The sequence below is a fragment of the Tauraco erythrolophus genome, chromosome 6 (genome assembly GCF_009769465.1).
Source record: "Tauraco erythrolophus isolate bTauEry1 chromosome 6, bTauEry1.pri, whole genome shotgun sequence".
Taxonomy (NCBI): Eukaryota; Metazoa; Chordata; class Aves; order Musophagiformes; family Musophagidae; genus Tauraco; species Tauraco erythrolophus.
Window position 1 is genome coordinate 13,163,406 of NC_141470.1, and position 22,120 is coordinate 13,185,525.

Sequence of the window (22,120 nt, forward strand, 5' to 3'; positions counted from 1 at the left end):
CTTCCTTGAGTGAAAAAAATAAAGCAAGCTGTTTGTTGTATGAGAACATTTCCCTGCTTCTAATTTGGCAGTCAGTGTCCATTAGATTATCACCAGAGATCCAGCAGCTAGGTTTAGGGATGAGTAGGAGAAGGCTGAAATCTAAGGCTTGCAATTATGATTCTACATATACAGGAAAATGAAATTGCTGACAACCATCCGCTTCCTCCTGCATGCAGAACTGCATTCTGCCATCAACTGTTGACATTCACTACCCAAGTCCACTAGCTTTCATGACAAAATCAGAACTCAGACACAGTATGTGCTGACAGCATTGTAGCATGAAAAAGGAAAGGCAAGAAAGTCCTTGCATACTTAATATGACTGTAGAAGGAAGAATGGAAATAGTATATACAACATTCCTCGAGCTATTTTCTTCTGACCCCTTTCCTCTACTTGCAAGCACTTAAAGCCTGAAGATGCTTTCTATGCTGCTGGTCTCACCAAAGCCTACCTCAGCTGAATGAGTTGGACTTGCTTAGGTGACAGTCTGGCAATTTTACAAGCTTCTAAAATTAATTTCAATGTAAATATGACGCATTTTGACAAAGTGCTGTATATTACATGGAGATAGATAGAGATCTCCACAGGCACGTTATGCACCCTGTTTTATTTCCTATTTGATTAAGTTACATTTTAGGCATGGGTGGCACATGGGAGATTGACTGTAGAATTATAGGGGATCATTGTCTGAAATGTGAGGTCAGACTTCACAGCTGTGTAGTGATTTTCATCTTGTTCTACAGGCAGTCCTTGTTGGAGTGTGTGCCATCAGATGCATGCTTTGTTTCTTTATTGCAGGATAAATCTGACTAGATGAAATACGCATTGGTTGTGTATAAGGTTAATCTGAATGTTGTTTGGGATGTGAGTTTAATTACTTAATGAAAATTAGCAGTTTGAATTTTCCGCCGTGATTATTTTATAGCTGGATGTTTTGCCTCTTATCTTCCTTAGTACATAATATTTTGCTGAACTATAAACCACTTGTTTTTGCAATTAGTACCATATTTAGGTAAACTCCTGGTAAACTCATACTCACTGGTACAGCAGTGTATGATAAGGTGTTAACTTTCCTTAAATGAAAAGTGTATCACATTTCTTGCATTTCAGGATAGCTCTGGAATGCGATTATGGAAAAGACGATGGTTCGTACTTGCTGATTATTGTTTGTTTTACTACAAAGGTGAGTAGGTACTACCTCTTTTGAGTTAGTCTGTAACAGAACTTCTTCCCATAAGGTAACAGAACACTGGAACAGGCTGCCCAGAGAGGTTGCGGAGTCTCCTTCTCTGGAGATGTTCAAAACCTGCCTGGATGCGTTCTTGTGTGATCTGATCTAGGTGGTCCTGCTCTGGCAGGGGGATTGGACTAGATGATCCTTTGAGGTCCCTTCCAATCCCTGACATTCTGTGATTCTGTGAATTCACCTGTTTGAATCACATTGCAAGCATAAACTAACTGAACTCTTTAGATGGTGTTAGGTATTCTGAGAAGATGCACAGTGAAACAATTATTTATCCATATGTCTTTAATGCGCAGCAAATTTCAGGCTGCAGTTGAGGAACAAGAGGATGCTAGATGATCTTTTGTCACATAATTTATCTTTGATATGTGCCAAAGTTTACGTTGTAAAACATTTGGCATCAATACCAGTTTAAGACACATCCCATCTCTGGTCTGCGTTGTGTTACCTGCTTGCTTGCACCTGAACAGCTGGTTTTTTGAGACTGTACTATGGCCAGATCAGGGCATTGACTCAGCTTTAACCCAAGGGACAATGTAAGAGTGAGAACTTCTGAATCCCGTATTTCTACCCGAAAAGGTTAGATGTGATCTTAGCCTGAACTAGGAATAGTGGTATTACATGAGGTTGTTTTGAATATTTTGTAGTGTGTTACAATTTTTGGAAAGCATTACAGAATGTGAAACTCGAATTCGTATTTCTAGGCGCTGCATTTCTGCTGCTGATGGCTTTAAAGGCAGCAGTAATAGAGGTTTCCTAATTATAGCAATTAGCCTAGATGTAGAATGCTAAATGGAAGGTCCGTCATGTTATGCAGCCTGTCAGAGTTCATTTGTCACAATAAGCTTTATTCTCAAAGCGTATTCTTCTGTCTGAACCTAAAAAATTAGCCTCGCCCTCCTTAACTCAACAAAAAACCAAACTGATCTTTTTTCAAAAAAATTCAGTCTTGTTTCTTTAAAAAGAAAATGTTTTTCTCCATGTATTATTAGTATTGAGTTACAAGAAAATTCAGGTCAGAAGGGACTTCAGGAAGCGTTTAGTCCAACCACCTGGTGAAAGCAAGGTCAGGAAAGAAGTCAGCACAGGTTGCCCAGGGCTCAATCCGGTCAGGCATTGAAAACCTCCAAGGATGGAAATGACACAACCTCCCTGGTTGGCCTATTCTGCTGCTGCTGTGTCCTCATGGGGAAAATTCTTTTCCTTGTATTCAATCTGAACTGCTGTTAATTTTTTACATAATGCCTGTTGTCTGTGTGTCCATAAAGGAGAATGTATTATTACCCCACTGAAAAGTGCAGTGAATTAAATTATTGAATTCTTCTTTTTTTTTTTTTTTTTTAATGCAACAGACAGCAGAGAAGAATCTGTTTTGGGTAGCATACCATTGCCTAGTTATGTAATATCTCCAGTTGGACCTGAAGATCGCATAAATCGCAAATTTTCTTTTAAGGTACAGTTACAAAGCTTATTACCTAATTATATTTTAAAATATTTATTTGCATTAGAAAAGATGCTGTTGTAAACAGAAACATCATCTGCTTTCCTGTTTTATTTATTATTTTTTTTAAAGTAGACAGGTTTATTGACTGCATGCTCGAATGCGACATAGCGCTTTTTTGTTGCTTATGAATTGACATTCATATGTCTATTACTATGTAAGGGTCTTTAGAGCTTACTAGTGTGTCTGTGAGTAAAGATCCTGTTTCTTAAATTAGAAATTAGTATTGATAAGTTGTTCCAGTGCTATTTATGAATTGGAAGAAAAGTTGTTAGTTTTTTTCTTTGTAGGGTACTTTATCTCATAGAATATTGATGGTCTTTTGGTTTTGTTGTGTTCTTTTTAAAGTAAAATAATCAGCTCAGTTCTTGCAGATAGAAAATGACAACACTGTATCTTTTGATGTGTAATTTCTGCATTTCAAGGGGAAAAAGAGTAACCAATTTTTCTCTCCTTTTTTGGGGTGAGGCATAGTTGTCCTAAGTGACATGGAGTATTTTAAAGAAAAAATACTCTTGTTTTAATACAGTTTTTGGTTGGTTTTCTGTGTTTTCTTTTTTTTAAAAAAAAATAAATAATTTAATTTACAGTTCTATTCTTTGTTACAAAAACCTACCAAAACGAAATAAAACATACATTCCTTCTTGACAGTAGAGAAACCTGACTCCAACTGATTGTCTGAGCTGCAGCACTAAGGCAGAGTTTAGAAACTTCAGTGTATGTTGCAGATTTAAATTCTATGGATACTTGGAGCAGAACCTGTTTTGTTTTTTTTTTTACCAAGCAAATGAGCTATATACTTACAATAAATAAATTGAGAAATCAGGTTTTGATTTGGTATACTTTAGGAGATCTAGAAGGAAACTTTCTGGTTAAATCTTTTCTGTACTGAAATTATGAAGAATATGTGCTCAGCTTAGACTTTCTCGTGCATTTTGATTTTTGGAGGTTTTAAAGTTGTAGACTGCCTTTTGCTGCTTTGGGTTCTGTTTTCAAATGGATAATGGTTTGAAATGTATTAAACAAATATTAACTTGGGAAATGTGTTTAAAAAAAAGACCCAGTGCACTTTGTGGAAGTGTTTATTGTACTTTTTCAAATGCATTGAACATGAGATAGCAGGACAAGCTACAAAGAAACCTTTGTTTAAGAAAAACATTCCACTCCAATATTCAATGAGTGTAATTCATCAAACCCTCCTCGTCTAGAGCCTTTTCCTAGGGAGAAGAACATACTGAAAGAGGAGGACCCAATGTATTTCTAGGCTTCTATTTCTCTTGAATAACTATTAGTGCAGATTGGGCAAGGAGATAAAGTAGCAATAGTATCTAGTTGCTTTAGAGTTTAAAAAAAAAAAGCAAACTGCTTTTTATTTTATTGAAAAGATGTTTGTAAATGTTATTCAAATGTATGTTAGGATTATAAACAGTTTAACACTATCAGTGATAAGGGGGGGAGAAAAACCCCTGTATATTTGTGTGTGTGTGTCTATATATACACATATATACATATGGACACACGTGTAGTTTCCAAGCAGTACGTTTCATAGGCAAGCTCTCGAGTCACCACTACCAAGTTGTGCCTCTGCTTTCTCGCGGAGTAGAATCCATGGTTGTGATCATGATTAAATGTTTTCGGAAGCAATTGCAGTCTTCTGCTGTTTCTTTTAGGATATCATACCTATATGAACTCTACCAAGTCTTTAACCTGTCTTTTTCTGAAAATCAACATGAGCTAATAACCTGAGACTTTCAACATAGGGTCATTACTAAAAAGTTGATATCGAAATAGGGAGTTGATAGCAAAAGAAACTATGCTAGAAATCTTTATATAGATAAAAGTATATAGATAAAAATTTATATAGATAAAAATCTTTATCTAGATAAAAATCCTCAACATACATTTCGTGTATTAGTTTGTTGGGCCAATCTTAACTCTGCTTCAGGTGTTTGATGATTGTCTGCAAACTTGATGCTGCACTTTCATTTTATTTAGAACCAACTCCTAGGGCAGTGAGAGGATTTTGTAAGATTCCTGTCACATGGACCCCATCCAACACTGATGTTCAAGGGTCACGGAGTCGGTTGTGGGCAGACGATGGCAGGAGCATGGCCGTACTGGCATTCCATCACTCACCAGCCATTACCTTTATCTAATCTCTTCAGTACACTTTGATATCCAGAACGTAGACGGACATTCTGTCTCACAGAGTAGTGCAGCCAGAAATAGAAAGCAAGAACAGATTAAGCCCAAAATAAAGATAGGACTTTTTCGTATTAAAGTCCTGAGTGAGTGGGAGAATGTGCCATGTCACTTTTTACATTGGGCCTGTCATTTATTCAAGTTGTTGTAAATCCTCTGTTACAGTAGAGGTGTAGGCTCTCATTTTAAATGGCTGGTGTAAGTAATAATGAGTTTTTGAAGCTAGGGAAGCAGCCAAGCTGTGAAAAATTTCGACATTTTAGTTTGTAAAACTAAAGAAAGTAAATTTACTTAGCAAATACATGGATGCTTTTTGCATATAATTCGGTTAGAAGAAGATTTCAAAAATATATGCTCAGTGGGATATATGTTAAACCCTGCTAACTGTTAAAATGTACACCGTAGGAGTTCTCAAAATTATTTTCCTTTCATCATCTCCCAAGGCCCAGCTTTAAGCTTTTGTGTCTCTTTGGGTGTTTAACAATTACAGACCTGCAGAACTGCGTACAGGCTGTTCAAATGCAATCAAAAAGCTACTTTGAAGTGTAGCAGTATGTATGTTAAAATGTTTTGTTTAGAAACTCTGCTTTTAAGTATTTATCTTGACGATTTTTTCACGTTGTGTATTTGTCCCAAGCAAAGTGCTGTGACTAGCTATAAGCTTCTGTTATTAAGCTGTGTGACAGCCTTTTAGAACTCAGGATCCATACTGCATATTTAATTCAGTACCTAACATCTTAAAGATATTTAATTAATTTAATCACTGTATTTTTAATACAGTAATTTTTTTACTGATACGAATGTGAGGGAGCACAAATCCAATGTATAGATTTTAGTGGGAAAAAGTTTGCGCAACATGAATATACAGCCGGAAATATTCTCTGTGATTAATAGAGAATTGACTGTACTTAGTAGTAATACAACGATTTTAAACATGAGTAGTATCAATTTATGAAGGTTAATGTCATCACAGTCTCTTTAGAAGCCTCACTGTCATCAGTCATGAAAACTATTTTTAATTGGTCTTGTATGTGTTAAAATGCATGAGAATACTGAATGCAAACTCATTTATATAAATCTGACAGTAGTACAAATTGAGAAACTTTGGAAGGCCTACCAATGTTTGCTGTAAAGAAAACAAAACTTTGTGCAAAGACAATGTGTGCAAGTGCGTGTTTGTATTTAGGTGCATGTCTTGCTACCAAATAAAGTCAATGAAGGATGCTCTGATGTTCCTGTAAGAGGCAGGAAGTAGTGTTGGAGATACAAATGATTCCTTTTTATTTTGATACTACCTTTTAAATTTTTTCAGAGATACACCCTTTCAGCATGAGGGCGTTCAGAGCCTAGGAAGCCAGGCCAAATCATTACTTCCATAAGATACTACTGCAGCTTGTTTTTAAACATCTTTTCATTATTGACACTCTAAGACTTACTAACGGGAGTATCTGTTCAGTGCTTAGACCTGTTGGGACCAGGGCAAACTTCTTACCTATTTGTTTGATCTCACTGATTTTCCTAAAAAATTTTGACATAGTTTGTTCCTTTATGTTCTCTGGATCGTTTTTGTGTCCTTAGACTCTCTTATTGCTTATAAAGCTTCTCTGGGCCTGGGGAGTCAAGTGAAGAAGTGCCAAGGGCTTTAAAGTTGAGAGGTGCCATTTTAGAATTTGGAAGAGGGAAGATTCTAGCTTCAAGAGGTCCTGAAAAATCTCAATATTATTTGAAGATGAAAGATGAGTTAGATTGTAGCGTGCTGTTGTTGTGTTTATAGTGAAGGCTCAGAGTATTATTTCGATTTTTGGTGATAAATACCGAACTTCAGAAGGGAGAATTTCCTGTATTTTATAGCTTATTGAGAGGACTAACTCTGAAAGATTATGATTATTAGAAAACCATTCCCCTCCTTATCCCTCTGTCCTATGAATTCTGGCTTTTTCTCTGCTAGGAGTTTTGAATTAACAGAGACCTCTAGACATAGTTACTTTCAGTGTAGTCTTTTGCTAAGTATTTTCTTTGAAAACATGAATCTTTTCATGATTTTAACTTGTTTAACTTTTTGTCCTTGTCTTGTCCTTTTGATATACTCTTGGGGTTTACTGTCCATTCTCCTCCGTGCATTATGGGAGAGAGACTGCTTTTCTTCTCGATCTATCCACATTAAGGCATCTGAATGCATGAATAGGTACCAATATTATTTTTTCCCTGTTGTGTGTATGATGTACATGTGCGCACGTGTTGTGTTTTAGGCTTTTTAGTGTGCTGTAGTCATCCTAATAGCTATTGCCTAAAAAAAAAGAAAAAAAAAAAAGAACTGCTAGCTTCTGTGTCTGCTAGCAGTGACAGCTACAGGACATTGGCACAAAGTGGCTTTCTTGCATATAAAACACGCTACTAACAAATAACGGAAATATATTTGAATTTTCCTTTTACTAGTTTTGTATATTACAAGCTTCAGAATCTTGTGTTGATGATAACACAGCATATCCATTATCCCTTCTGAAGCTAGGAATGTTTATGGCTGTGATAGCTCCAGTCTCTCAAGGGAGAATGGTGCAACGTAGTTGGCGTTTTTATACTCTTTCCAGCTCCAGCCTTTTAGGCAATGCTTTCAGCTGTGTTCGTCATACACTGCTGAAAGAGAACCTGGAAGGCAAACAGGTTATGTTGTCAGGACGTACAGGTCAAGTAAATTAAGCTGTTAAATCCGTTCATTGATGTGGTACGCAGTCTCCACAGTTAGGTACCCAAGATTGTGGGTTTTTTCAGCATGTATATAACCAATGAATGATAGAGTCCTACTGCCTTATCTGCAGTGGGCCACATGGAGTCTACTTTCCTGCAGGACTTGCTTCACTTCTGAATTCTAGCATCTTCTTCTGTGGACTCAATGTGGTCCGTGAAGGAACCCTGTAGTCATAAGGTCTAGCATTAAAATCACTGTTTTCCTTTACATATGGAGCTGCCAGTTTTTGGTGTCTTCTTACACTGGATGATAACCATAAATCACAATGAATTAAATGCTTCTAAATCATATTTGTTTTGGCCGTTTGTAATGCTCTCAAGTTGGAAAATAAAAAAGACTCCAACAATAACAAAGAAAACCCAAACCCAAAGAGCTCAACCAGGCAAACGTGAAAAAAACTCTTTGATCCCTAAATAGACAATTGATCAGAGCTAGTTTCATGTGTGCGAGTCCTGTGTTAAGGTAGGTAGCTAATGTTGGGAAGGGAGAAGAATCCACCTTGTATTCCCTTATTGGCCATTGCTGTTGAGAAGCAGGCTCTTGCAAGCAGAAGGGAGTCTTGGACTTCTCTGTCACCCTTTCCTCCTCTTCCTTCTCCTTCTCCTTTTTTGAACTTCTTGTTGTGTTGCAGTCTCAGCCATTCCACCATGGGCATGATGACCGGCCAGGGACTGACCCCTGCGGGGATTGTGTAACCATAGTTTTCAAAACAAGCTGAGGCTTCCTTGCTTGAGGTGCAGAAGGGAAAGGCCACGATTCACACGTTTATAAAAAACGGGCTTCAATAGAAAGAGAGTAAATTTTCCACAAAACTTAGTGCAATAGCAAGCAAATATTTTACTCTTTGGAGCTGTTCATACAAGTCTCTAAGATTATGGTAATTTGTGAAAGTCAGGGTAAACAACTAAACTGTAACATTTAGGGAGGGCTGCGCTGGATTAAATAGCCTGGGTTTAGTCAAAAGTATTGCTGTGTTTCCGAAGCCATCTGCGGTTGTAGAGTGTGGGTTTTTTTTCTGTTTGGAATAATGAGAGGGAGATGATTTCATCAAAATAAAAGACCAGCCATTTAGGGAAGATTTGCAAAATAAGTTTAACCTTTAAAAGAAGGTGTAGTCAAATTAAAAAGTTGAGATAATTTTTTTAATTAAAAAAAAAATAAATCCCTGTCTCAACAGTGTTTCATGCTATTAGCTTTTGTGTGTGATAGCAGATTTAGTTTTATAAAAAGCAGTTTAAGTTACTAATTTTGTTTTAATATTATTACAAGAGCTTTCTAGCCAAGTATACTCTCCTCAGCTTTTTGGAAAGTAAGGAGATGAATCTCTCCCTACTAAACTGAAGCACATCTGTAAAGTAACTTTGAGGAAATATAGTCAAGTGTTTCAGGACTGGTATGACTTAGTAATATCTATACTATCACTTATACAAATATGGATGAGATTTGATTAAATTCAACTAGCCTACAGTTACAAAGACATTCCATATTGAATACATTTGAATACTGAATATACTTATAGAGGAATTTCCAAATACCTCTAGTTTGCAGTGGAATGTCATGGAGTATTTTGGTGTGCAGAGAGTTGTCAATATTTTTTGTGCTGTGATAATTTTATCAGTATTACTAACTTTATCAGTAAGTCTTGTGATTTTGCAGCTAATACAGAGGTTCAAGTGCACGCTTTAACCTAAAGATCTTAACGTACATTATAATCAGTTCTTAAGTAAGCAGTTTAATTGCTTGAATTGTAAGATTTTTGTCTGTGTTTTGTCTGAATAAACTGCTTTATTAAATAAGCTGGGAAAATTGGCTTGCTTACGCATGTCTAAACTTCTTTAGTTTGTTTTGTATGCCATTTATGGCAAATGAAATGTATCTATTAAGGGAAGATGGAAAGCTGAAATTTCCTCCTATGAAAAACAGAAGCACTGCACTTTTAAGTTAATAGTGCAAGCAAGATGTAGAAGAATTTCATTAAAAATCACAGAGTGCCATTTGAGTTTTCTGCACTACAGCCTGTTCTGGCAGTGTAATAATTTTACCCAAAATTCAAGAAAAGGTCAAAGAATCTGAAAAGTTCTTCAGAGATTCATAGATTCATAGATTTCTAGGTTGGAAAAGACCTTAGAGATCATCGAGTCCAACCATCCCTAATCACCATTAAACCATATCCTCAAGTAGATCATCCACCCTATTCTTAAACACATCCAGGGACGGGGACTCAACCACCTCCCTGGGCAGCCTATTCCAGTGGCTGACAACCCTTTCAGAGAAGAAATACTTCCTAACATCCAACCTGAATCTCCCCTGACTAAGCTTATGCCCATTTCCTCTTGTTCTATCACCCATCACTAATGTAAAGAGTCCTTCGCCTACCTCCCCACCATCTTTTTTCAAGTATTTATAGGCCGTAATCAGGTCTCCCCTCAGCCTCCTCTTCTCCAGGCTAAACAGCCCCAACTCCCTCAGCCTCTCCTCATAAGTTTTATTTTCCAGCCCCTCGACCAGTTTAGTCGCCCTTCTTTGGACTCGCTCCAGGAGCTCAATATCTCTCTTAAAGCGAGGGGCCCAAAACTGGACACAATATTCCAGGTGCGGCCTCACCAGTGCCGAGTACAGGGGCAGGATCACTTCCCTGCTCCTGCTGGTCACACTATTCTTGATACACGCCAGTATCCCATTGGCCTTTTTGGCCACCTGGGCACACTGCCGGCTCATATCAAGCCGGTAGTCAACCAACACCCCCAGGTCCTTCTCCGCCAGGCAGCTCTCCAGCCACTCTTCCCCGAGCCCATAGCGATGCTTGGGGTTTTTATACCCCAAGTGAAGGACTCTGCACTTGGCCTTATTAAAGCTCATGCCATTGGCCTCAGCCCAACGATCCAGTCTGTTCAAATCCCTCTGAAGGGCCTCCCTACCCTCGAGCAGATCGACACAGCCTCCCAGCTTGGTGTCGTCCGCAAATTTACTGAGGGTACATTCAATCCCCTCATCCAGGTCATTGATAAAGATGTTAAACAGAACTGGACCCAGCACTGAGCCCTGGGGAACCCCACTGGTGACCGGCCTCCAGCCGGATTTAGCCCCATTTACCACCACTCTTTGGGCCCGGCCATGCAGCCAGTTTTTAACCCAAAGGAGGGTGTGCCTATCCAGGCCAGCAGTTACCAGTTTCTCAACCAGAACACTATGAGAAACTGTATCAAAGGCTTTACTGAGGTCAAGGAAAACTACATCCACAGCCCTTCCCTCGTCAACCAGGCGGGTCACCCTGTCATAGAAGGTGATCAGGTTTGATTGGCAAGACCTGCCTTTCATAAACCCATGTTGACTATGAGATATCAGGAAAAGTTCTGGTAAATTTTCTGGGGGGGGGGAAAATGAAAGGGCTGTCTTGACTATTTTGTTTTTCTTCTTCCAGGCTGTTCATACAGGTATGCGGGCATATATTTATAATAAGAATTCTGTTATTGGCTCTCAGGCAGAGCATTCAGGGATGCGGACGTACTACTTCAGTGCAGATACCCAAGAGGATATGAATAGCTGGATCCGGGCTATGAATCAAGCTGCTCTTATGCAAACACGCTCTTCACTGAAGAGGCAAGTTCATTACACAAACTGTTAGCTTTTAAAAATCAGATTGGTGGTGATTTCTGAAAGTGCTGTTGGGAAACGAGTGCATGAAACTCATTCTCATTTTAAAGAAGCTAGTATTTTTAATTTACAGTCTGTTGCAAATCAATTAACTGACATAATAAAGAAAACCTGGTGTTCAGTATTTGTGTCTACACACAAATGGTGTGCCCACTTTTAGTGACATGGATTACATTCTGTGTATATATAATTTTTTAGGGAAAATCAGTGAGAAAGTTAGAGTTTTTGTGAGCAAATTCATACACCTGCAACAGCCAATTGGCAGCCTTGAGGAGAGAGAAGGAAAAGGGAAAAGGCAGAAGAGTAATGAGTTGTTTCAAATGAGTGTTTAGGACTAGAATTAAAGTGCTGGTAAGAGGGAAAAGCGCGTTAAAGATGCGTAAATCATAAGTGCATAGAGTTATGAATATTAACTAATTTAGACAGGTATTAGCTGCTTATTTTTTACTTACTTTGGTGGCCTTTAGTACTTGTAAGAGCTTTTTATATTTTTCTCAGTGTAGAAAAAAAGCACTGTGACAAAAGGAGGATGTCCTTTGTCCTGTTGGTCCTAATTAGTGCTAGAGGCAAACAAATTCAGCTGTGCCTTCATGTGCTTCCAGTTTTTTCCTTTTCTTAAAATTGGTGTAGCTTTCTTGATGTTTTGACCTTGGGAATGTGATTCTTTCCCTACAACTCCTTGTGAAAGAAGACTGTATTGAGACAACCCTGCTTTTAAACCCTTGGGGCTGTGAGGATTAAAATGTCATGATACAGTTTCTCACTACTACTTGCTTTTGGCAAATCAAATATAAGCAAAGGATCAACATCTCTTCCAGAGCTTTGTGTCCTATATGATTTTGTGTTAAGATTTTCTGGATTTAATTTAAATTTCAAATAATGTGTAATCTGTTACCTGTTTTTCCTTTATAAGGACAGGAATAATTGAAAGAAAAATTGGGGAAGGCTGACATGTTAGATGTAATGATTCAGTGTTCTTTCTCCTAGTAGGCTATGCATTTTGAGATATTAATTAGACTGAAGTGAAAACAATTGTTTCATGGCACTTACTCAGAATTCACCTTCCATAAATCTTTAAAGAAGCTGAACTTTGTTTCAGAGAAGATGAGGTGCTACTCTGAGATCAATGATACTCCATTGAATTGTAAGAGAGAGAAAATGTTGAAGGTTATCACTGTAAGGAGATGAAGAAAATTGCAAATAAATTACATGATGCATCAAAAGCAACATAAAACTTTTAGGATCCTTAGATGTTTTATAGTGTGTCGTAGGTTTAATATCAAGATTTCTGGTACAGAATTTTTGAAATATTTAGACAATAAGGTAAATAAGTAAACTAGTGTGCGTTGCAGCGTGTATTAGAAGCAATGGAGTTTTTTTTTTTGTATTATATTTTTTGAAGGAATAGCCCCCAGGTTACAAATTCCCTGGACAACGATACTGCTGAGTCAAATGTAGATATTTCTATGTTCTCTTGGCCAGAAATGACTAGGCCCTAAGGCATCTACAAAGATAAGAAAGAGTTTTTTGACTGAAATGAGCAGTTGGTAGTTTGATTTTGGTTTTTTGGCTTTCAGTGTTTCCCAGGATAGGAATACTTTTTTGCAGCTGTTTGTACATAATATTACACAAGTTGAACACTTCTTTCATACAGTATTAGTATTTTCAGTCATTTTTACAGATGCACATGAATGATTTCTGCCTCCTTGATAGCACTGTAGAGGTACCTTTTGTCAAACTGGGATAACAACTGAGTTTTGCTGCACATATCTGTCTCAACATACTTCTGTCAAACTTATCACAGCCTGGAGAAGCTGCCTTTGTGGGTATCCGTTCTAAAATAGTAACCACACCACATCAACTTTTCACAATTAAGCAGTGTTCATTACTGACATGTATTTTCTTTCCAGAGAAACTGAAAAAGTGGATCATCAAGCTGTTCCTCAAGTCAATCACGTGGATGCCTGTGAAGAGTATATGAAGGCAGAGAGTACAGATACAAAAGAAAGTTATCAAAAATCAGCTGACATGCTTGGCTATGATAAGCGTGAAGAGATAAGAAGAGAAAAAGGGGAGGAGGAGCGTTATATCCACAGAAAAGAAACTCTGGAAACTAAGAAGGGAAAGCCTAAGCATGCGTTAACAGAAGCTGATTCATTATTTCCAGACTTAACAAATGCGTCGTGGTCCCAAGTAGCTCAGTCTCAGCCAGCTGAGAAGAATGGAACGCTTCCTAGCTCATTAAGTATGAGTGCTGGCCTAGTGGAGCAGAATGGTACCAGCTCATATAAAAGAGGGTTTGTTCCCAGAACAAATCCAGATAAACAGATTCAAAGAAAAAGTAACATGGCTCAAGTGGAGCACTGGGTAAAAGTCCAAAAAGGAGATACAAAAAGGTTAGTAATAGTCCCGTCTTTAAATAGACTGCCAAATGGCGTTTTCTTAAATTAAAGAAAAATATGCATTAGTGATATGTTTAGTGCAAATCAGAATTATATTTTACAGAGATAACACATAATGAAACTTACTTTCTCCTCCAGTGCAGAATGGTATTTTTCAGGTGTTTATCTCACGGGAAAGTCAATATGGGATTGGATAATCAAATCCCTTTAGCGTTGTCACTATATTGCAAATAGAAGTGAGATTAGAGTGCTTTTTTTTTTTCACTGTTTTTAATCACTGCGGATGCTTAAACCTTCTTAAAATTTGCTACAATTGAAGAGCCAGAAAGTGAAGTGCAGCGCTCAGTTACCTCTTATTCATAAACAACTACACGATATAAATTATAGAAAATAATTTGTTTTCCACTTAAAAGTAAAGAACGCTGTTTTTTTCTTTTCTCCCTTCTGTTCCTGTTCCAAACATCCATTCACTCCTCTGTATCAGATCATTGCACTCGAAGTCACAGTGTGCACGTCACATATTGAAAGGTCTCCGTATATTCATTTAGTTAATGAAGAGGTCCTAGGGTGTTCCCATGGTCTTCAGGATTCTCTTTTCCCTTTCCAGTCCCTGAAAATTACATAAATTTTATCAAGAGGTGGAATGCATGCTGGAATGCTTTTGTAATTTGAAAATCTCGTAATTGCTTTGCTTTCAAAGTGTGCAGTCAGATTAGGTACCAGTTGGAAAAATGAAGTGATGTGTATATGTGTCTGTTGAGAACGTCACCTCGTGTCAAGTGGCAGGACAGACAGTTGGGCTTTGTGCTGCACATGAGGGTTTTTCAAATATGGGTAACCTACTGAATTAGTACCTTATAAATATACTAAAATCTAATTATAATATAGAACAATAGCAGACATTAGCGTGTGGTTCTTAGGAGGGAGAGAATATTTGGGGCAATTTTTTTAATGCTTATTGAAACTAACATTTGTCATTTTGGTGGCAGTAAGAAATTTAAGGCTTGCTAATTCTGTTTGGAAGTCCGTTCTGCTACTCTCTTATCTTTGGGGTTACCCTTAAAGAAGCTTTCATACTTTTAGATTTTATTTAATGTTCTTCTACAGTGCTAGAGTCGATTTACTTGCAACTTTTTTGCTTGGATATAAATCAGTGATTCCTGAGAGAGTATGACTTTAATGAAGAAAAGTACTTGGTATCTTAGTTATTCTTACATGCACAGATCTATTAGTCTAAAATAATACAGAAAGCTATTGAACTAATTAGCCAGTGCTTACCAAAATGTCCTTTGATATTTTTCACATCAAAAGTATGGGCAGTGAACAGGCTTGACTGATCACTAAATAAGTAGTTTTCTTCCTAATCACTCTTCCAGTAAATCAGCTTTAGGCGTGTATCAGGTGTAGTGGTAAGATAGTACTGTTGGGGGGGGTGAGAGAGAGAGAGAGAGATTATTCTTACCTTAAGAACTTTCTTTATGTTCTATTTTAGCTCACTTGACCTTGTTTTCTTTGTCTTTCCCTGGCAAATGCCGTTATATTCTGTGTTCAGAATAAATCACATGTTACCTTCCTGAAGATTAATGGATTGATTTTTTTTTTTTTAATGGCACCTTCTCTCTGCCTGCTGAGCTTGCTGCAGTGCACTTAACTTAGTTGTCAAATGTCTTCCTGGTTTCAGTATGTAGAAATTTAAGATAGAGATGATAATCTAATTGACTTTCCATTTTGATTTTAGTATGAGCGGACCACTTAATTTCTTAATGCTCCGTGTTATTCCACCTGAAATGTTACAAATAAAGAACCTCTGAGGACTTGGAAGCCTTTATAATTTTTGAACACAGGATGAGTACAGTTTTGCTTGTTTCCTGGCTCAGGTGTATAAAGATGCAATGCTTGCCAGCAAGTTAATTAGGACAAAAAGAACTCTTTCAGCTAGAGTCTTCACACAAATACAGCAGTTATTTGTAGAATTATTTGCAGGAATCGCACCTTTTATATAGATAGCTAGGTCTTTCAAATAGATATTTTACTTCCTCTTTTTTTAAAGCACTCAGAACTGTTTGCTAGCTAGTAACTGTTAACTGTCGTTTTGAAGATTCATCTCTCTTAGACAGCAAAGTGTTAGCTGCACTACGGTTGCGTCCCATGTTGTCATCTAACCCCTCTCTGTTCTCAGCAAAGGGGGATACCTGCTTTAGTAAGGTTCATGCCAGCCTTTGAGAGAGATCTAGAGGATTGGAAAGAAGTTTGAAAGGAGGCTTTCAGGAGATTTTGTTTTTAATTAAAGGTCAGGGCCATCAAACAGCAACTCTCCAGTTGTCTTTGATATGGTTCCAGTGCTGGGATAGACCTAGTCACTACGTCATTGTAAAGAATCTGCTATTTCTAAAACTTAAAAATATATATATAAAAATCTGAGAAATTTAAGCTTAATATTTCTCAACTAAATGCAGTTATACTGAGGAACTTCCTTCCTTGCAAGTACAGTGTTAAACATTTCTTGTTATGCAGAACTTTCCGTTCATTCCCAATTTGCTTTAAGGAGGAAACATGACTTGTCTTTGTTAGCTTCTGTGCACTCCCATGAATGGATATATTGTTTCTAATAATTGTATATGTTTTCTTTTGGACATTTATTTTCTGTTTTTACAATATCTTCTGTGCAGTTGCTTTGCATTTCAGACCCTGAATGATTTTCATGGCCAATAATCATATACTATGGCATCAGACCATTTTTTCACTCTTCAATGTCTGCTTTGTTTCTATATTCTTTACACCTCATCATCCAAAAGAGGGATATTCTCAAGAACATCTGCTTTTGCTCATTTTTACTCTTGATCTCTGAGAAAGCAATTAAAGGTCATCTAGTTCCACCCCACCCCCGTCATAGGCAGGCACACCTTCCACTAGATCAGATTGCTCCAAGCCTCATCCAGCCTGGCCTTGAACACTTCCAGGGATGGGGCATCCACAGCTTCTCTGGGCAACCTGTTCCAGAGCCTCACCACCCTCAGAGTGAAGAATTTCTTCCTTATATGTAATCTATATCTACCCTTTCAGTTTAAAGCCATTGCCCCTTATCCTATCACTACATGCCCTTTTAAAAAGTCCCTCTCCAGCTTTCCTGTAGGCCTCCTTGAGGTACTGGAAGTCTGCTAGAAGGTGTCCATGGAGCCTTCTCTTCTCCAGGCTGAACAGCCCCAACTGTCTCAGTCTGTCTTCACAGGAGAGGTGCTCCAGCCCTCTGATGATCTGTGTGGCCCTCCTCTGGACCTGCTCCAACAGGTCCATGCCTTTCTGTTGGAGACCCAGAGCTGGACACAGTACTGCAGGTGGGGTCTCACGAGAGCAGAGTAGGGGGGCAAAATTACCTCCCTGGACCTGCTGGCCACGCTTCTTTTGGTGCAGCCCAGGATACAGTTGACTTTCTGGGCTGCAGACGCACATTGCTGGCTCATGTTGAGCTTCTCATCAACTAACCATCCTCAAGTTCTTCTCCTCAGGGCTGCTCTCAATCCATTCTTTGCCCAGCCTGTATTTATGCTTGGGATTGCCTCTACCCGTGTTCAGGACCTTGCACTTGGCCTTGCTGGACTTCATTAGGTTCACATGGGCCCACCTCTCCAGCCTGTCAAGGTCCCTCTGGATGGCATCCCTTCCTCCAGTGTGTCAACCACACCACGCAGCCTAGTGTCGTCAGCAAACTTGCTGAGGGTGCACTTAATCCCACTGTCCATGTCACCAACAGAGATGTTAAACATTCTTCCTGTCCTGTTATAGAAGCTGGAATGTCATCTTAGTGCCTATTTTTATATAATGCAAATTATTTTTGAGGGTCTGAAATCTTGTGTGGTAGAGATGCCACCTGCTTCAAGCCTGTCATCTTAGCTGGAGGTTTCTCCCTACTTAATATGAGAAATTGCAACCCACCTATATGTAGGCAGTTGCCTCTAAAGTTCAGCTTTGAATATGATTTTCTCTGTGCAATATAATGCACGTGCAACTTTGTTCATTTTCCTGGCAGGCTGAAGTATTGCATGAAGCTGGCAATTCCCAGCTACTCAAAGTACTGCTGTCATCCAAACAGTTGTAAGTTCCTCTCAGACAAGATGCATCCTTTTCTAGAAGAAAGGCACGATTCTACACCCCCCCCTACACACACACCCTGCCAAAACTCATGGGGTCTTTGTTTTCAGACTGCTTTGCTTCTAAAGCTGCTAGCCCTGGTGGCATCATTGGCTACCGTTAATTCCTGCAGATCTCAATATTTGACCCTTTCATGTGCAATTAGAAAATAGCCACACACAGATGGCTTGCAGCATTCAGTAGTTTGCTGATACCTTTACCAGGGCTCCACTAGGTTGGGGTATAGAAATGGTCTATAGTTCCTCTGTTTTCCAGAGAAATCACCAAAGGGATCTGTCCCAGCCTCGTGCCTGTCTCAGATGTCCTTTTGAAGCATTACCTGCTCCAAGCTTTCTCAGTTCTCATTGCTGTCTAGAGAAAACACATTTTTACCTCTTTGATTTTCATGTGGAAAGAATTGGCGGTACAGTACAGAACACACAGAGTGCACATGATGTAACGAGGTAGACAAATGGAAGAGGTTACCTGACCACTAAATGCTCATCTTTGAGTTGCCTCTGTTCATGCTACCTGCCTGCTGGTGAAATCTGAGGTAGCATCAAGGTTCTGTGGTATGAGAGAGCAGAGCTTTTACGGATTTGTAATCCTCCATGCAGCACGGGGCATTTATGCTGCTTTGTGACATGAGGAATTATATATCAAGAACATCCATATTTCAAGACAACCCAACAGTGCCAAATCCTACAAGTAGAAATAGACGGAGGCAACTATTGAGCAGTGGTTATGGTAGCAATTCTTTTTCCTCCTGCTTCTTTTATTCTTGGATGCTGAACAAAGATGTTTTTCCATCCTCTCCTTTCTTTCACGTGGCATTCCTGCAGTTCCTACACCATCGAGTCTCCTTCTCATGCAGAGTGGAGTCTACCGAGTGGTGTGATGAATGTGCTCCATGCTCTGGGTTTCTTCATTTGTGGGTTTTTATTTTGCTGTTGTTGTTGTGTGGGTTTTTTTGTTTGTTTGTTTGTTTGTATTGTTACTCTGTGGTAAGTCTAGCAGAATGATCCTGAATCAATGGGTGAGTAACTGCAAGTTTAAGACCCCCAGATGTTTAACTGCAGAATCAGAAACTAGGCAGTTCCTGATGCAGGAGGCTACAGAAAGATTTTGACTTCAAAGTAGTAGAGGGAGGTAACTACACTTTGTCAAAGCTTTCCAATTCTGTCTTAACTCTCTATCTACTGAAAGATTTAATTTTTATGGTTTAAGTATATTGTAGGTGAAGTACTAAAGCCAGGATGTAATGCCTGGTTTTATATTCTAGTTTGTCAATGAATTTTCCAGCAAAAAGCCTCGTGTTGCTTAAAACAGTAGAACCAGTAGCATTAGGTCAGATGAAAGTAAACCATACAGACTTGGCGACTTTGAGCAATTTCATAACCTTTTTTTTTGCTTCGTTAACATGAACAAAAATTTTCTGAAGTGCTTATTCTGTGATTGGTGAGTTTTCTTTCACTTTTAGAGGTAATTTTTTATACTGAGCATGCATTTGTTCTTCGTAAACTGCACCACCTAGTGGTGAGCAGGCTTTCAGTCAAAAATGCTCGAATTTACGGATTTGCTCTTTAAATATAATAGTAATAATTCCTTTCTTCACGGTCTTGACATTCTTTTTGGTCTAAGTATTATTTCTAGTAGGTCATCCTGTGTTACACACGAAATTAAAAGCCTATATTTATACTGTTTGCATCTTTACATGAATACAGTGTAACGTTTTTGTGCAGGGTAGATTTCGTTAAGATTACTTTGTCAATATTTCTGTAAATTCTTTTAAAATTACTCTTGTATGTTGTGTCTTGTAGCTCCTATGCTAATGTCATTAGAGATTTTTTTTTTTTTTAATCAGTCTCTCCCACTCATCAATGTGTGCTAAAATTTACTCTTCCTCCCCCCGCTCCTTCTTTACAGCCTCACTTCTGATCAGACTCTTACACGTCAGGGTCCCAATCCACCTTTTCCTGAAAACTATCACACTTTGCCAAAGAATACCAGGCAGCCTTCAGGGAGCTCACCACCACCACCAAACCGCAACTTGCCGAGTGACTACAAATATGCGCAAGATCGTGTTAGCCACTTGAAGATGTCCCAGGAGGAAAGGAAAGCAAATAAGGATGGAACCGTTTGGCAGCTATATGAGTGGCAGCAGAGACAGCAGTTTAAGCATGGCAGCCCCACTGCCCCACTTTATGTAGGTTCTTCAGACTTTATTGATCGTGGTAAGTCAAAAAGTTCATTAGATGTTCCACGATCAATATCTGTTCCACCCTCTCCGTCTGATATTCCTCCACCCGGACCTCCAAAAAGCTTTACCCTGCGGAGACCGCATACTCCTGCAGAAAGGCTTACAGTTAAACCATCTGAGGAGAGACAGACTGTAGATGTTCCTTTTGCTGGATCACCCAGGAAGATACAAAATCGTGCTGTGAAGGTTTGTATACAGTACAACTGATTTCAAACTGTTCTACATGTGGTGTCATACATCAAAAATTTAATTTAATCATTTTCACTGCATCCTTCCTTGTGTATGAAAGATCGTGCAAGTTGTGGAAGTTAACACAGTGAATAATTTTCTCCTAAAACTCTTCTGATTGTTTCGGATTTATTAATTTTTGTTGGTTAGGAAAGAAGAATCAGTGGCACATTACATTGATTTGGAATAGTTTTATTCAAAAACTGGAAGGCATATGTTTATGAGTATAAAATACACAAATCGTAGTATTTTAGTGTATAGAATAGGTAGGAAAGAATATAAAACTCAGCAGCATGAACTCTTCCTTATTTACTTATGCTTGTAGTCTTCAGTGTTTGCTGTATCTGTTTTCTCTACATGTTTTGCTGTCATAGTTAGTCTTACAGCTGATTCAGTTTTTAGTTATGGCTAAAAACATAATCATTTGTAATGCATTTGATAGTTTAGACCCTTTGCAGAGTCATTATGATTGGGCTAACCAAAATCAAATCATAATCAAATCAAATCCAATGTAGAATTTCAGTGTGTTTTTTTTGTAGGCACTCTTCTACCCTCTTATCCAGAGATGATGGGATTTTCTCTATTTGGTACTCCACATGACTATCCTTGGCTAAGGAAATTAAGGAAATTCAGGATTGAATCAATGTAGAATTTACTTGTCTTGGTAGCTCTTACACTGGAATAAGTGGAAATGAAAGCCTCTGTAATCGCCTAATTCTTTGACCTCAACCATGGGCTGTGATGGGAAAAGTATTTGCAAAGAAAGAAATTTGTAAATTCAGATACCCAGCATGGGTTCAGGACCATCACTTTAGGTTCCATGCCACCTTCATGCACAGTTTAGATTTATTTTTTTTCTAGTGTATATGTGATGTAGCTGTCAGATGTCTTTCAACATTTATAGATTTATAATATTCTGACAGAGGATGAAATAGTCTTGTGATGTGCAGCACTGGAAATTAATATTTTTTTAACTTCTGATTATATTATACTAGACATTGGTTTCTCCATGTGTAAGTTGAAGGAGCATTGCATCCCTCATGAGGGAATGTACAGCAGTCTTTTCCCTTTCTGTGCTATGTAGCTGCAAAAATTTTATTCATAAAGTAAAACTCTAAATGTCATATTGGTTTTACCAATATAGGGAAACAGTGTTTTCCTCATCTGTGCAACTTTTCTGTAAAATTTCTGTAAAAGTTTGTAGAGAAAAACACTCACGTTTTTATATGTAAGCACACAGCATCATTTTACCTTGAATTTTACATTGAAATGTATATGTCTATAGAAATCTGATACTCCTCCCTCCCTGGAATGCTTTATTAAATTCCATACAGTTACTCTTTAAAAAAAAGAAAAAAAGGCAGAACAAAACAGCATTCAGTGAAATTCAGAGACAGGAATAAAAATAAATCATGAGAAATTTATTCTGCCTTGAAGAAAGCCATAAAAGTTTGACATTAAGAGAAAGCTGAAAGAATGGATGTGCAGTAGGTTTTCATATTAGAAGCAGAAAGGGGCAGATCAAATATGATTATTTAAAAAACCCTGGTATTAATGGAACCCATTGCCACAAGGTGTCACTCATGTCAGTAGCTTAGTGTTCCCTGGCTAAAAGGGGACATTCATGGTTGTTCCTCTGTGGAGTGCAAGGCTGCTGCTGGAGGGCGTAAGCCAATCAGCCTTTCTCTGGGAGACCTTAGGTGGGGGGGAGCTT

At 38.3% G+C, this 22,120-nt stretch overlaps 1 protein-coding gene across 2 annotated transcripts in view; it reads left to right on the top strand.

Moving 5' to 3' along the window:
* PLEKHA7 (pleckstrin homology domain containing A7) overlaps nt 1–22,120 on the top strand; it is a 163,750-nt gene that overhangs the window by 111,184 nt on the left and 30,446 nt on the right. For both annotated transcript variants that reach the window (XM_086613527.1, XM_086613526.1), the window contains exons 7-11: nt 1,153–1,225; nt 2,638–2,738; nt 11,156–11,334; nt 13,299–13,784; nt 19,845–20,364. In XM_086613527.1, coding sequence (XP_086469653.1) covers nt 1,153–1,225; nt 2,638–2,738; nt 11,156–11,334; nt 13,299–13,784; nt 19,845–20,364 — 1,359 coding nt within the window. The remainder of the gene's footprint in view (nt 1–1,152; nt 1,226–2,637; nt 2,739–11,155; nt 11,335–13,298; nt 13,785–19,844; nt 20,365–22,120) is intronic.